The sequence below is a fragment of the Protopterus annectens genome, chromosome 4.part0 (assembly GCF_019279795.1).
Source record: "Protopterus annectens isolate FY-2018-M chromosome 4.part0, PAN1.0, whole genome shotgun sequence".
Taxonomy (NCBI): domain Eukaryota; kingdom Metazoa; phylum Chordata; order Ceratodontiformes; family Protopteridae; genus Protopterus; species Protopterus annectens.
The window spans coordinates 233195820-233213008 of NC_056733.1; the positions used below are offsets into that span (position 1 = coordinate 233195820).

The 17189-nt window shown below is 40.6% G+C and overlaps 1 protein-coding gene across 1 annotated transcript in view; it reads right to left on the reverse strand.

Annotated features, from left to right (window-relative positions):
* Positions 1-797: 797 nt before the first annotated feature.
* The window catches only part of FASN (fatty acid synthase), a 1281817-nt gene continuing 1265425 nt past the window's right edge, over positions 798-17189 (reverse strand). Inside the window, exon 43 of the mRNA XM_044068230.1 lies at positions 798-2959. Within this exon, the coding sequence (XP_043924165.1) occupies positions 2822-2959 (138 nt within the window). The 3' untranslated portion in view covers positions 798-2821. The remainder of the gene's footprint in view (positions 2960-17189) is intronic.

Consider the following 17189-nt stretch of genomic DNA (forward strand, 5'->3'; position numbering starts at 1 on the left):
GGAAGAGGAGTTTTCATAAAATGACTTGCCTCAATGAGAGAATCCAGTACTACTACTCTGACAGTCTAAAAAATGCAATCATCTCCCTCTTTAATCAGCTAAAAATTATGAAAAAAAAAAAGGGAAAATTCCCCAATATGGATACTTATCTGCTCTAAGTAAATGAAGGCACACTTTGGTCCTAAGTTGGAAGTACATTGCAAGGGGAAGATGATTAGGCTTTGGTAACATGTCCAGATCTACGGTCATCTCTGGCACAATATCCCAACTGTCAGTAATACTGTCATAGTAAGGACATCAACTAGATCGGCTCCTAGTTGGGATGTAGGAAAGCTATGGATGTCAGACCATCTAAACATGGCCAAGTCTCATGGAGAAGTTAAACTGCCACAATGGTTTCTGTGATTAACACCTGCAGGACATACCAGGTATACTGCCAGATGCAAATGTGGTTTCACAGGTAAATTATAGGTCATGATTCAGGACTGTTTACCAGACTGAAGACAGGATTGCATGATATGGGAGAGATATCCTATCAATAAATAAGAAATCAGTGCAGTACAGGTCAGGGAATAATTATACTTCAATGCTTCATGGTCTACCTGTAGAGATACCCTGTCACTCTGACAGTGCTTGTAATATCTTAGAATCTGTCTAGAAACAGGCAGACATTTGTATAACATCTAGTCAATTAGCTGTGTATACACATTTCTTAACTTTATGTATCATTTTGTAAACTGTTTAGCCTCTCTTTATAGAACCAAAATGGAACAGCAAAAATGACATGGGAAACCATGAACATTAGAACCAGCAAATAGCATTTTAATGACACTTTTTCCAAAAAGATCCAATTAAAAAAGCACACAGTTAACAGTACTTCAGTGACCCATTCAGACAGCTTTCTCTTGCACATTACCTATACAATTACATAAATTACATGATTCTTCACTGACTGATTACAGCCTCAGAAATCAAGGTAAAACACCTTCTTGTGGTCCTTGCCCATGTTCCATGCTGCAATGGACCATTCAGGAATAAAATTAATCACATAAAACATTAAAACTTTTAGACAATAAATATATCCTTGATACTTAAGTTGGTGAAGGTTGGTGGTCCTGACCACAGTAGTACTCCTGCAGCGGGTTAACATTATGCTTTTTAACACACAACCTTTACATTCTAGAAACACTTTCCTGGATATACAGACATGCTGCAAAACACAACCGGTGTACTGCTGGCTGTTGAAATCCAGACATTTGTGGCACAGCCGAGGAAATCCTGGGAGCTCTTCACAAGTATGATTATGCTGTATGGTTCTGCTACATAAAAACTACAACAAGCTTACAGATCAGCTAGCTCTGTTTGCTGATAAAACTACAGATAATTGAAAGTCTATCTAGGAAAGCACAGCATCATTTCACATGTATGATTTGCACAGTTCTGCAACAAACTACAGTGAAATTACAAACAAGCTAGTACTTGAAGGTGCACAAGTGAAGCAGCTCTACAGTTGCTGTTCCATGATTTCAGGCATAGTGGTTGCTTCACTGACAAAACTGTCTAGTTACAAACACAGGATTACTGTACAACCATATTACATGAGTAACTGATTCCCTATGAAGTTACAGACAAATATTGCAGAGGTGTGCTACTGCAGGAACTGCATGATTTTTGGACTTCCGTAGGATAAATGTCTTCAGGAATTCCAGGAGTCTTGAGTTCAGTAAGGTAACAGTGTTATTAATGTGCAAGCTGTACAATCCCACAGTCAGGATTATGACCATGTTCACATTGTCATTCATGTGTACAACAATAGAGAGAATTAGACATGTAGCTATTAAAGAATTCTGCTTGCTGTACTTGTGCGATTAATTTGAACTGCTGCTGACCACTGATGTGATTATAACAGTGTCACCAGTGCACAGCTAGATTCGGATACATTTTTTGTTACTGAAGTAGCCATAAAATTTGCAGTAGTCTCAGTTACAGTAAGGTCACTAACACAGCAAAGGCCACCTGTGGCTAGAATGCTATAAAGATGTACTGTGACTAGAATGGTTACAGGATTCAGTTTGTGTCGTCTTGCAGGTGCAAACCGCCACAAGATTCTACAGCAGTGATTATACAGGTCATATGTTTATTCCAAGAACAACAAACTATCTCGACAGGTGTATTTTTACTGTAATACTCAATTTCTTGCAGCTGTGACAGTCACATCACTGTTACAGTCAATATAACAGCTGTGAAATTCTGTAGCTAAACAGTGTTTTGCTAATTGTAGAAGTATTATGTTATTGGAAATGTAATATAGTTGTGTTGCTTCTAGTAAGAACAACTATGCCCTGATTTAAGGTATTGCTGTGTTAAGTCTTCATAATTTTATGTGGCATTATCACTTGCATACACTGTAAAGTGCATTTTCTGCTATTTCCTAAATTTCCACAGTAAAACCCAGGAAAAGTATGCACAATGATTATGAGGAATGCTTCTACATATGAGGTCCCTGTAAATCTTAGAACATAAAAGAAACTGCAATACTGTTTAAGCTTTTCAGTGAACATCTCATTCATATTACTCACTGGAATGGAGTCTGAAAGGCATTTGCCTTGACAGAGCAATTACAGCAGAAATGCAAATGCTTGTTAGAGTTTGTGAATAACCATTTTTCTGCTAAAGAGAAGACAAATGTCATCTTAATGGCACTCTTTGCAGAAGTTTATAGAACTAGCTGGCGTTATCAGTTCACTAGAATATCCATGTGCATGCCAGCATGAAGGCTTTCCATGAGAATAAAGAATGGCACATGTTTTGGGTTAAGTGTTTAGCCAACCCTGGCACTGACACGGGGCTCTGATAAGGAACTCTGAATAATTCCAGCAATGGACTCCATTCCAACTCCCTCGAGTAATGTCTGATGATCTCCTTCAACAATGTGAACAGAAATCTTTCCATCACAGACCTAGAAGACAAAAACAGTCATTCAGGATTCCAAAAAAAGTCCTCAATTCTGTACACATCTAAGAAAATCCATCATTAAACAAGGGGTCATGTGAATATAGCAATTATGTCAAATATTAATCATGTGACTGGCTACAGTCACAATCATAAGAGATTTACACTATACATGTCAAAAATCAAAGCAGAAATCTCATGCTCAATCACAAAGCTTTATTTGAACAGAGTACCCCACAAATTAATTACCACCAAGCACATTTCAGGAAGCATCCCTGCATACATCCAAGTGCTACCTGAAGAGATGTATAAAAGCACACGTTTCCCTAGTCTCTCTTCTGGAGGTGCAAGCAACTTCACACTAAGTTCAACTGCAGCGATAGAAAAATTCAAAAGAAAATTGTAGCTTACCTTTTGAATTTTGCTTCCACTGCTGCAGCTGAACTGAGGTTTGCAATAAAGAAAATTCAGCTTTTGTGTTTCCCTGATTGTTAGACGCAAGTTTATTTTTCAGGTTAAGCGCTTTCATCAAAGTAAAATTGACTTCCTCAGAACAATATACAAACAGTCATGTGGATTTAAATATATTACACTGTCACAGGATAGGTGAGGAATCCCACCAGTCAAACAAAAGATCTCTTGAATAAATTAATACCTTAAAGGCATACACTATAAACACTAAAAATACAATAAAATACATTTCTGTAAAGAAATTGTGTTAAAATTAAACCCTTTCTGCTCTTTCTTTTAAAGCAGGCAAGATAGATATAAAATCATTTAATCCTGGACACAGATTAGCTGCCAAATGAAGCTGCCATATCAGTTCCCTCTTGTTTAAAGTGTTTTTCCAGTTGCCACCCCTGGCGTTTATTTCAATGGTATCTAATATCCCAAACTTAAATCCAGAGAAATTAACACATTTTACTATGCCTAAATAAGGCATTGGTTTCTTTTGAATTCTTAATGTCGTATAAGTGTTCATATATCCTGGACCTGAGAGCCCTCTCAGTTTTCCCAACATAAAACCTTGGGCAGGAATTACACTTTGCCAGATGAACTATTTTGCTAGTCTGACAGTTACCTTTTTTGAAAAACACTGTGTCCTGGTTGATATTATCAGCTTCATTTGGCAGCTAATCTGTGTCCAGGAGTAAATGATTTTATATCTATCTTGCCTGCTTTAAAAGAAAGAGCAGATGCCTTTAAGGTATTAATTTATTCAAGAGATCTTTTGTTTGACTGGTGGGATTCCTCACCTATCCTGTGACAGTGTAATATATTTAAATCCACAAGACTGTTTGTATATTGTTCTGAGGAAGTCAATTTTACTTTGATGAAAGCGCTTAACCTGAAAAATAAACTTGTGTCTACTAGTCCTACTGGTGAATTTGTGGTTTTTACTTTTTATTTTCGCCAGTTTGCTACAATTATTTGGTTTCCCTGATTGTTCACAAACCAATATTCTTTTCTTAGCATCTTAAACATCTGCAGAGTAAGAAAAATGATGTAGCTTTCCTGTTCTCAACGTTCTGTACTGTACGGGATAAGAAAAATTACTGTTTTCCCTTCATAAGTGCCTGTCCACCTTTCAACCTTTTACTAATTATAGCACCCAGACTGTTCAAATGAGCTTCTAGAGGTGATGCAATTTGTAGGCAATCAGATTTCTGAATCCAGTCTACAACTTGAATACCATATCCACCCCTTATCTCCACACACTGTTCCCTGGAGCATACATTAGGGATCTCGTAGCAGTGATCTCCCTTTTCCATTCACTCAGAAAACTGATAGGAGATCAAATCACCAAGATTAGGCAGAACGTCAAAGTTTTTACTTTATATGCCTTCTATTTATGTCAAACCAAACAAACTCCCCAACCAAAGCTCATGAAAGGACACATAAAATAAACTTTTAATAAAATAAAATATATACGCAGTCAGATTAAGTGCTTTCATCAGTCTACAATGTGCATCCTTTCATGGCTTATGTCTGAGGTGGTTTTGGTTCGAATTGTTACTGGATTAAACAGCTCCGGTGTATATCAGAAGCAATATTGCTCAATGCATGATGTAAATGCCATTTTTAAAATCAAAAAGCAGAGATACTTGTAGAGGAACTGCAAAAACTTGAAATGGATGCAGACATAAACCCCCCCCCCCCCACTCTGGTGCATGCGTGGACACAGAGGTATGCACATTTATAAGAGTCACTGCAGTACGTATTTGCAACACATATGAATGTATGTATGTAGTCAAACTAAACTGTCATTAACTACATAGGAGTAGCCTAAATTAAATTTCGTGCATCATCTCAATTCCTGAGATTACAAAGGAAAGTGAAACACATACAGGTAGAGGAATAAACAAATACAATACTACTCCCAATACATGAAAAGAACAGAACATTTACCAATACTCATATGAAAAGAATACCCCCCCCCCCCGAGTTAAAATAACTACCTTATTTAAAGTAATACAAAACACACTACAGACTGAACAATGCCTAATGTATTACGTTGTTGTATCTTTCGGCTTTTCCCAGTTAGGGGTCGCCACAGCAGAACTCCGGTCCGCTAATTATTGGCAGTAGATTTTTACGTACTGAGTTGCCAGCCCTAACGTACAACCTTCAACAAAGGTACACCCATTCACGCATGTCTCCACACAAAAGACGCTTTAGCTGAGAATCGAACAGGATAACGTCTTATTGTGAGGCAACAACGCTACCGCAGCACCACTTATGTAATGGCTGTAATTACAGAGGGCTGCTTGTACTTGGCACTAGGGTATGGGATCTTCTACCCATTGTCAAAGTGCATTAATTTTTAGATAGCCCAAAATGCTTTTATAAATGCAGTGCAATTGTTTCTTTTATGATGTCAGCTGAAAGTTGGTTTCAGTTTGCTGAGGTGATTTTTTATAAAGCTTTTTTCTGTGAAAAAAATTTACAGAATTGTGGTCGGTTCTACATGGTATCTTCACTGAGATACTGTGATTTTAAAAAATATGCAAAACATATGAAAATCCACATTCCTTACCAAATATTAAGCTGACAGATTTACAATGTCATTTACACCATTGCTAAGATCAGTGTTTGAACAACTTTTGCTTTTACACTTTTTGTCTAGCTGTTATGGTTAGAGAGTTATGAACATCTGTTTGCAGTATGGCATTAGAACTGGAAACTAAGAATGAGCTCAGGCTGCACTATTTTCCCTATGGTGGAAGTAAGCAGTTAGCTTTCTTGGGTTGTTCTACAGTGGAGTTAAAAACACAGTGTCTTTCAACGAGGTGCTTTATTACTAATATGCAGCCTTTTATTTCTTTTATGCCATCACCCACTAAGTTTCAAGCTCTATACACACACCTCGTCTTAGCATACCAGACAACCATTACAATTTCCGTAACATTTCTGTTTGCTTCCAAGTAGCAACCTACAAGCTTCATATGAACCTCAATGTTTCTGTACAGCTTTCTTGACTCAACCACCCTGCTTGCTTTCTTACTTTTACACAACCTCATCTACTGGCATCATTATAATCCATTTACTGTTCTCAAACCCTTATGTTTCTAGGAATGTTTAAGTTTGTGAAATGTTGCCTCCAAAGCATGTACAAAACTGTGTGGGGCTAAGCAAAAATAAAGCTAGCTCATTTCTCATGCTGAAAGTCCCTTCTATGAAGTTCCATGGAACCTAGTTAGTATCTGGACACAAAGCTCATTATATACAGGGTTACTCCAAGGTCCTTTTCCTTGACAATTGTAAAAACACCTTCCCTCACCTTATCCAGCCCATCCAGATTTGCAGTCTGTTTTTTTTTTTCACATACAGAATACTTAAGACTTCACTCCCTTTGCTCTGTCTGCTGTTCTTATGAAAAATGTGTTCAAATAGACACCACAGATATGGTCAAAAAAGATATTGCATCCACAAGAGTTTCTACAAGAATATAGTTCAGAGTCCCACTAATATGATCCTGCTCACAGCAGCTTGTAAATGGCAACTCAAGTACACTGATTCTCATAATACATGTACTTGAGCTGCTCAACTTGCAACAGGCAACAAAATATAACTACTTGCAAGTGTATACCCAATGCCCTTTACACCCCTATTATTCTCTCTCCAAGGTCATCTTTGAGAAAGATCACAGACAGGCAATGTAATACCAGTCTTGCTCTTTCTTGGAGGTGAATAGACCTCAGACCACACAAAACTCACTAACACGCATGTAAAAACTTGAGCAAAATGCTCAAGTAGCTGAGATTCAAATTGTGGTGTTCCAATGAAGTCTGCAAGCAGCATCCATTTAATAATAAAATGTTTATGAGCTCCGGAACAATACCCCAGAGATCACATTTATGGAATACTGCAGCTGATCACAGGATTAAAGTTCACACTACAAATCGGAGATCAAACAATAGCCATTTGTTCACATACAGCTACTCACAGGATCAATAAAACATTTTCTATGAAATCATACTTGTAGAATGATGCAATACATTATCCAAACTTCACACTAGTTACATGATTTGATGCATCATGCTAGTAACGTGATTTAATACAGCCATAATGAAATCATGTTGATATCACAATTAGCTGTGAAACGTACATTAAACATGATTAGTCTTGACTAAAAACTGTCCAGCAAATGACTCTATATAAAATCCAATCAGGTGGACTGATATTTCTGTGCTGCACTATAAAAAGTGCTGTACTCCTAAGGCTCCTTCTGCTTTAAGGATGCAAGGGTGTAAACATTTCTGCATTAAGAATGCACTCTGAGTGTGTCTTTAGTAGTATCTGTGCACGAGTCATACTGAAGATGCATGTTCATTTAAATACTGGAACACCCTGCATGTGTCGATGCATGCATATTTCAACACTGGATTTTTAAGCATAGAGAATCTGTTCCTTTGCCGGATGAAAGATAAGTTAGCGAACATGGAAAGATGGGGGAGTTGACAAGGTAGGTGTGTGTGTGTGTGTGTGTGTGTGTGTGTGTGTGTGTGTGAAAAATATCCCAGTTAGGGACGTCAGGGTTGGTTAACTTGTACCTTGCTTACAGGAGACAAGAGCCTGAATCCCCGAAACTATCTACCAAACTTATCAGGGTTTTTTTTTTTTTTTTTTTTTTAAGGAATGCTGTTTCAATGCATTTTCAAAGGAAGGTGTAGCAGAGCACATTCATGTATGCATGGTCCTAAAAATGTGTGTGTAAGGGGCCTTTGGTTTGAAAGCAGCACAAAAGTAAACAATCCACCACTGTCCAGATGCATTTTCCTTGAATGTGGGTTTCAATACTTTTTAAATGAATGCGAGTTTCAAGGGCAGAGAAGCTTACTGTTCATGCAAAGTCCATTTTCATTGTGAGACTGTATTGTTTTGTTTAGCAAACGGCTATCTATGTGCTATAAAATTTGAAATAAAAGTTTAATATCTGTAATCACTGTAGAAAAAAGTAGTACAGAGACTGACAGGTATGAACAGTGTTTATAACGGGAGGAGATACAGCCAAGTGTTGGAATGACTGGGGGGCGGGGATGGGGGGGCCATGATCCAGCTCTGGCCTGAGGTGGTGGCACAGGTGGATGTGAAAAATCCCACAGAACTTACTGAAAAGATTATGTGAAGTTCCCTGGTGCCCTAGCCAAATTTTCACTAGTCGTCAGTATGACTACCACCTTGTCTTTCTCCTGAAAAGAGGATCTCACCTATTAAGTGATGACTCGAAGCCTCAATTTCTTTTCAGATTTTTTTCTGTCCCAGGCCTGCCTAAAAGGTTCACCTTGAATGAATCACAAGCTTCCCTCATATCAGACTTCAGCCTATTTGCTTCCACCAAGATGGGTGTAATCTATAACCATGATGTGAGAGTCATTCTTGGGGGGGGGGGGTCAGACAGCCATGAGGGTTGCTTGTGTCTTTATAGAAATTTATAATGGCAAAAACCTTCCCAGTGAGGGGGAAGCAAACTACAACTACACAGCTCACAATACTTTCCCCATGAGGATGCATTATCCCATGTGTCCACAATGAAGGCCATCACCCACCAGTGGCTAAATTTACCAAACTCCCTCTCTCAGGCCTTGTCTTTTGCATCCAAACCACCCTAAAGAGACTGGTGCATTCTTTGGCCAGCTCTACCCACATGCCCATGGTGAGCACATCAATGCTGCTCTGCCAGCTCCATCAATCTGAACTTCTAATCAAAACAAAGCCACATGGGATGCAGTCAGAGCTTCATCCGTCTGTTGCACCAGAGCTGGAAATCTCCCTTATGATTATACTGAATCATTCAGATTCAGTCATGTGACCCAATCCCAAACTATGTACAGGACAATAGCATCACATTGCTGCATGTCAACACCACCTACTGGTGGCTCTAGGAGGTGGCGGAATTGCTACAAGATCTATAGCACAATTCCAAAGCCATGACAGCAGTCTGTAGCATCACAGGACATGGAAAGTCAAATGCCATGCCACCACTAGGATGGTTACTACAATTTCATATGCTACACTGCCAATCGTTTATGGTCGAACTCTGAATGGAGTCTAAGACACTAAAAAAAAAAAAAAAAAGTTCTGCTGTTCGTGTGCACTCACCATAACCACAGGTAATGATCATTGTTGCAGTACTATTCATCGTGAATGAGCTGGCCTAATGCCTAACATCTTGGACAGCCTCTGCATGGGGTGGAATCTCCCCACATCTTGGATATCAGTAAAACAATTTATACATGGGACAGAAATTTACATAATCTTATTTATTTTGCTTGCCTGAGGTAGTTACTAACAAATGTGCTCAGTGTAGAATCAGGCTGAAAAGTAGTCCTGCTGATAGGAGAAATGGCCTGGATGAAGAAGGAGTAGGAGTCACTCTCTCTAAACTGAAGTTTCAGTAGCCTTCCCACTACATTAAGGAAAACAAATGCCATGAGTTAGGTTGGGAGTCTAATGCAGAACAGATCCTTTTGTTCCAACATCTACAGTCATATTGACTACGGTGTTCATTGCAAAGGTTACTGTAAGTAAAACTCAGAATGAATGGTGAAGTACTAAAGCAGTACAAAGTCTGGGGAGCCACCATCTAAAAGTGCACACAGCTTGCAAAACAGCAGTGTGCAAACCCTACTCTGATCCTGTAAAGAACTCTAGCTTATGCTCAGAAGAGAATGTCTAGAGATCAAAGGAGTTTTCCTCAAGCATTTCTGAAAAAATGTCAGCTATAGTGGCTGCTTTAGTAGCTTTAGTTTTTTTTCTTTTTTTAGTACTGGTCATAAAAGTACAATCAGATGTCCTTTCAGGATTTTTGATTCAACACTGGTGTGCCCCTTTCTCCCTGGCATGAAGGGGCAACAGCAAGTCTGTCTTAGTTCTCTCAAACATCTCAGATGTCTGCATATTGACCAGTTTTAGGAATCTCTGCCCTGTGTTTTGAGGATTAGGGTAGAAGATTGGAGGTTATTTCAAAGCAAGCTCCTAAACTACTTGTGAGACAAAAGAGGAAGTGATACTGAGGGACCACTGCACAAGGTTCCCTACACATTAAGTCAAGTACTTCCAAAATTCTCTGCACAGAGGAAAACTGTAACCAATACAGGATAAGATACTGACTGGTAAATAAAATCAGCTAGTTCAAAGGTAGGAAGAATTAGTTTCTCCACTGCAAAGAGAAGGACCTAAATGAAATGGTACTACTTTTTTTTCTTCAGATGAAGGACCAGAACTGAGTGACTGCAGAGGACAAAACACAGACACTAAGGAGAAGAAAGCAAATTACTATATGGTTCACATTTCAAACAGTCATTAAAAGTAGGGCTTCCTGGAGAGCATTTTGGATGGCACGTCATGTTCTTTTTACCAGCGGGAAAAGGTAATCTAGTTCACCAAGCAGGATTGCTCGATAGCAAGTCTGTGGGCAACTCAGCAGCAAAGAAAGCCCGGTGTGGTACGAGGGTCCTAAGCTGCATGTCTCTGTAAATTTTCTGAACCAGCATCTTTTTCTGTTAGGCCACTAAATTGACAGAGGTAAAAGTATGGATTCTTCTCTACTCAGCCAAGGCAGTTAGGAGAAAAAGTCCCATCTCAGGAAGGGGGGGGGGTCACCAACATTAGGCCTCTCCTGTCCTACTTTCAGGATGACCCTGAAATGGGAAGGGCATAAAGAAGTCTCTTACTCTACAGGACTGAAAAATCATATCTACTGCCAAGTGTTACCCTTGTATACCCATTTAGCACAAAACGTCAGAATCTGAGTATTCCTGGGCATAAACAGGTTCTTCAAACAGGCTGCCCCATGTCACTGCCAATTTGTGGAAGACTTCTAGGTTTAGATGCAGATCTCCCAGGTGGTCTGTTATGAAGTTTTGGCTGAAGAAATGCAAAACACCTGGAGATGTAGATTCTGTTTGATTGCTATGTCTCACACTATAGTCTATTTGCACAGCGGATATGAGATCCCCTTTGCTTCTCGATGCAACAAACTAACTGTAACCTTGCTGAGTCAAACCTACGCTTAATTTTTTTGGACCCGTTGCCAGTAATATGCATATCTGGTCAATCTAAACCTGACATAACTAGCATCCAAGCCTACATGACAACACATGCTCAAACTACTTCCCACTGGACTTGCACAATCCACAGTTTATTTCCGACCTTATCATCTCTCCCCACCTTCAATGACCACTGCCCCATAATTTTCACTAAATGTAACACCAGTAAACCATTCCCCAAGCTAGGTACATTTAGACCAAAATAAAACAGTGTCAACAACTTAAACAGCAGTGATAAGACTTAACCCTGCTCCTCAACATGAAAGGACCCAAATGAAACCCGCATCCAATTTAACACATCCTCACCTTTTAGAAGATTTCATCCAGTTACACAATAAAACTTACTAAAAAACTAAATAAGGAACTCCACTCCTACATTTTACAGATGAAGCCTGGTCTAAGTAGAGAATCCTACCACGTAATTTCATTCTCACCTCACCATACTCTGAAATACTGTCAAACAAGCAATCCACACATAAAGCTTATTACAAGAGTCTAGGCAGAATTCCCTCCTGAACAAACCTACACTTCTGCCATGATGGCATGAAGCAAACCTACTTATAGGATTGCAAGACTCAAGATAACACTCCAAAGCTCTAAATTGCAACACAATCAATCTCACAATCACAGACATTATCTGTTAATTCTGCAATCTATCAAGTTCACAGATGATTGCAAACTAGGAGCTGTCATGATTCTCCCCATAACGCAAATATCTTACAAGAAAGTCCAACACAGACAAATGACGGGTGCCATAATCATGGATCAAAACTCAATACTGAGGAAATGCATTATAGTGCCTTTTGGGAAAACTGCCACCCAGGCTAATTACTCCATCGCTAAGACACTCCTAAGAGCTGATTTGGCAGTCAGGGATCTGGGAACACGCAGACAGTAATATAGCCCTTGACCAACACGTGGGAAGGTAGTAAGAAAATCACTCTATTTTGCCCAACTTTTAAGGATATAGTAACCAGGTCCAAAAAAGCCAGTGCCACTTTATTCAGCCCTTATCAGATCATCATAGAGTACAATGCCACTTTCAGTATGACCAGCCATATGTAACAGGTGGAACGTCCACAAAGGTTCCTTACCAGCAAAATCCAGGATATGAATATAATGTCCCGTATGGGTTGCCTTAAAGGTATCTCACTATACTGCCTCCTACAGCTTACTGAGAGGTAATCTCAGTCTGGCATACAAGGCATCCTTGGATCCAGCTCTGATGAACCTTTTGCAAATGTGCAAAACAAACAGCATTAGAATGACTAGATCCAAGGATTTAAATTTTGCTTGCAACATAAACAGGACATGCTGGAGTGAACAGATGCGTATCAGAAAATCACTTGCTCTGGAATGGATCCCCATCCATATGAAGCAGAGTCCATCCCTAACCCTATTTAAGTGTAATCTTGATCAATGGATGGGAAATCTGAAATTCACCCAGCGTCTGGCTCCCATGGCTCTGATAAGAGGCACACAAACTATGCCCAAACTAACAACCCCCACCCCCCGTAACCTTTAGAAAATTCCTAACCAACATAATCCATCTTAATAAATGCCCATGATACACAGGGACACAACTGTGTCGGGTTGCACCACTAGGCTTAAAAGGCCCTTGTGGTTGTTAGCCTAGTATATACTTCTGAACCTACGTGTTTCCACCCCCCTCCCACATCATCCCTCCAACCCTTTTTATCCTTGCAACTCCTCCCCACCTTCTGGTTTATATGTATCAGAAGCAAAGACAAACTCTGCCAAATTAAATTCCAACTGACTACCTGGTGAAGACAGCATCTACTGTTGATTTTTCCATCTATGCAAAGATATCCTATGCATTTCTCTTGCTCATATTTATAACTTCTGGCTAATAATGATGTCCAACATCTGTAAAGAAGCTGTAACACCTATTCCTAAACAGAAACCAGAAAACCCCTCCCATTTATGACCTATTGCTATATTCTCCACTCCTGGGAAAAATCCTACAAAAAATCCACACTCACTGAGAAACTACATCCATCAACACTTTTTTTCCAAAATGCTACATGGGGCAACAGTCCTGCTTAACTGATGAAATCCTGAGCAACTTGGACTAGAAATCTCACCAAGGCAGTATTCACAGACTGAACAAAAGCACTTGACCTAACTGACCACTCACTGCTACTAGGCACACTAAAAGAAATGGTCATTAGTGAATTCTGTCTATCCTGGTTTAAATACTTCCTTTCTAACAAACCCTTTAAAGTGAAATTAGGAACCTCCATCTCTATTGCAGCACCACTCCTCAAAGGAGTCCCTCAAAGATTCATCCATCTTTTTCCCCCCTCCATATTCACTGATAAACTACCTCAACCTACCACAAATTTCATTCATATTATATGGCTATATCTAGATGGCTGATCCCAGTCTTCTGTCTACTTTCTGAAAGGCAGAGTGGTTTGAGAGTTTCATGCAGCCCACAGCACTTTACTTCAACAGACCCTTATGGCACTGACTAACATTTAGCAGTGCTGTGCTCCCCTTTTCAGTGCAATGCATACAGCTCTCACTATAAAATAAAAGAAGTTATATACTCACCATAACGTTCCATGTTGGTACTCCATCTCACCCTTCATTTTTATGTATGGGTTCGGAGCGGATCCTTGGCTCTGACTCGGCCGATTTATAAGCTCGAAAACTTCTGGTTGGTTCGTGGCTAAGCAGGTATTCCATAGTGCACCAGTACAAACCCCAGATCTTGTTTGCTGCTCACTAGAAGAAATAACCATAACAGACAAACCAATACTAAAGGGTCTCCAACCGAAGATAACCAAAATATTAATACCTCCAGATTCTTCCAAGATGGGGGCAGGAGGGCAGGTTGGTAAAAATGAAGGGTGAGATGGACTACCAACATGGAACGTTATGGTGAGAACATAACTTCTTTATGTTGTATAGTCCAATCTCACCATTTTTACGTATGGGACAATGTCCCTAGTGCCTTATTCTTGAGTGGCTCACTGGAAAATACTCCTGAACACCGTGGAGCCAAAGGATGCTCTATCCCTGGAAGTTAAATCCAATTTGTAATGTGTAATAAAAGTGTGAGGGGTAGCCCTCGTAGCTGCTGCACAAATATTATCAAGTGGGACCCTTGCTTGAAAGGCAGCAGAGGTAGACAGAGACCTGGTAGAATGCGCCTTGATCTTGGAGGGTAAAGGTCTGCCCTCCGAATTGCAGACAAAAGCTATGCAACTAGAAATCCAATTAGATAATGTCACTTTAGAAACTGGTAAACCCAATCTAGATTCAGAAAAGGAAATGAATAGTTGATCTGATTTCCTAAACTCCTTGGTGCGGTGAAAATAAAAACGTAGCTGTCTATGAACGTCTAGCTGATGAAACTGATATTCAGCTACATTACAGTGATTAGGGAAGAAAACTGGGAGTTCTATGGATTGATTTGTGGCATGCGAACAAACTGGGAACAAAGGAGGGGTTAGTACACAGTGATACCCTGTCTTTATGAAAGATCAAATAAGGTGGCTTAACAGATAAGGCTTGTAACTCCGATACCAGTCTAGCTGATGTGATAGCCACCAAAAACAAAGTCTTCCAAGACAAAAATTTCCATGAGGATGAGTGAGAAGGTTCAAACGGGGAAGATGTCAGTTTGGACAACACAAAATTTAAATCCCAAGAAGCCACAGGTTCTTGAAGAGGTGGCCTCAACAGAGTGGCTCCTTTCAAAAAGGTTTTGCAAAGCTTACGAGACATTAAATTGGTGTCAGGAAATCCTAAATGGAAATGAGAAATAGTCGCCAATTGAACTCCGATAGTGGCAGCGCCAGATCCTTGCTGAAAAAGCTCGGAGAGAAATTCCAAAATTATAGGGATAGAAGCAGTGTAAGGATATATATTCATTTTCTGTGCCCAAACAGAAAATAGTTTCCATTTACTGCCATATAGCTTCCTAGTTGAAGGTTTATGGGAGGACATAAGGATATGTGACACTGAAGCAGATACATTGTGAAGCCTGACTAGGGATGGAACTGGAGCAGCCAGGCTGTCAATTTGAGGGTGTGGTACGAGGGATGTAGCGAACCTGACATGCGAGTCAAAGGATCTGGAGCTGGGTCCAGAATCCAAGGATCGTCCAGAAGAGGCTCGAGGAAGGGGAACCATACCTGACGAGGCCAGTAAGAAGCAATGAGGATTAACTTGCATCCCAGCTGTCTGGCTTTCTGAATCACTTTGAAAATGAGAGGAAAGGGAGGAAAAGCATACAGAAGACCCAGGGGCCAATCATGAGTTGGAGCGTCTCTGGGCGTCTCCCCCGGAGGGGGAAATGAGGGAAAAATAGCTGCTGCATTTGGCATTGACTGACTGGCAAAAAGGTCGCAGCAAGGCTGTCCCCATTTGCGGAAAATCTGTTCCGCTGTTTCGTGTTTCAGAGACCACTCGGGAGGCAGTAAGATCGCCCGACTGAGCTTGTCGGCTATCATGTTGGTCGTCCCCGGGATGTGCGTTGCTACCAGAAAGCGCTGGGAAGAAATCGCCCATTCCCAAACTCGCATAGCCTCTCGACAGAGTGGGTAAGATCTAGTACTGCCCTGTTTGTTGATATACCAAACTACTGACATGTCTGTTTGTATCGCAACAGTCCCGTGAGGAAGAAAGTCTTGAAGTGCTTGCAATGCCAGGAGCACAGCCCTCATCTCCAGAACATTGATATGCAGATGAACCTCGTGTTCTTGCCATGTGCCTTGGACAGTCCTGCCGAGATAATGCCCCCCCATCCGATCTGGGAGGCATCCGTGGTCACAGTGGCAACGGGTTGGGCAGGAACAAAGGGGCACCCATCAACTGGTTAAGTGCTATCCACCAAAGGAGGTCCTCCTTGCATGATTCCGTCAGCAGAATAGGGTGATTCAGCGGAAGATACTGGAAGGACCATTGGGAAAACAGAAGCCACTGGAGAACTCTTGTGCAACCTGGCTAATGGTATTAATAGGATGGTGGATACCATAATCCCGAGGAGCTAAAAAACCCACTTTGCTTTGACCTTCCACAACGGGAGAAAATGTTGAATTTGAAAGATTAAATTTTGTGCCTTTCAGCGGGAAGACGAGCTGTCATGTTCACTGTGTCTACCTCTGCGCCTATAAAAATCACAGATTGAGAGGGCAATAATGCAGATTTTTCCCAATTTATAGAGATCCCTAATTGAGCACAAAGTTGAATAGTGGCGCCCCTGTTTTGGAGAAGTAGATGCCTGTTGGGGGCAGTCAGGAGCCAGTCGTCCAAGTACAGAAACACCTGGAATCCCTGACGTCTCAGGTGAGCTGTCACTACTGCCATGCATTTGGTGAACACTCTGGGGGGGCTGTGGTGAGACCAAAGGGCAGAGCACGAAACTGATAGTGACTGGCTCCCAGCTAGAAGCGTAGATGGCTCCTGGATGCCTTGTCCATTTTTACATGGTAGTAGGCATCCTGGAGATCTATTGAGCACATCCAATAGTCTTTCCCTAACAAAGGGAGTATCGACTGCAGTGTTACCATCTGAAACTTGTCCTACCTCATGGATTCGTTTAATCTGCTGAGGTCCAATATTGGCCACCAGTCTCCTGCTCGTTTTGGGACTAAAAAGCATCTGGAATAAGTTCCGGGTCCTTTCTGGTCTGCTGGGATGGGTTGGATGACT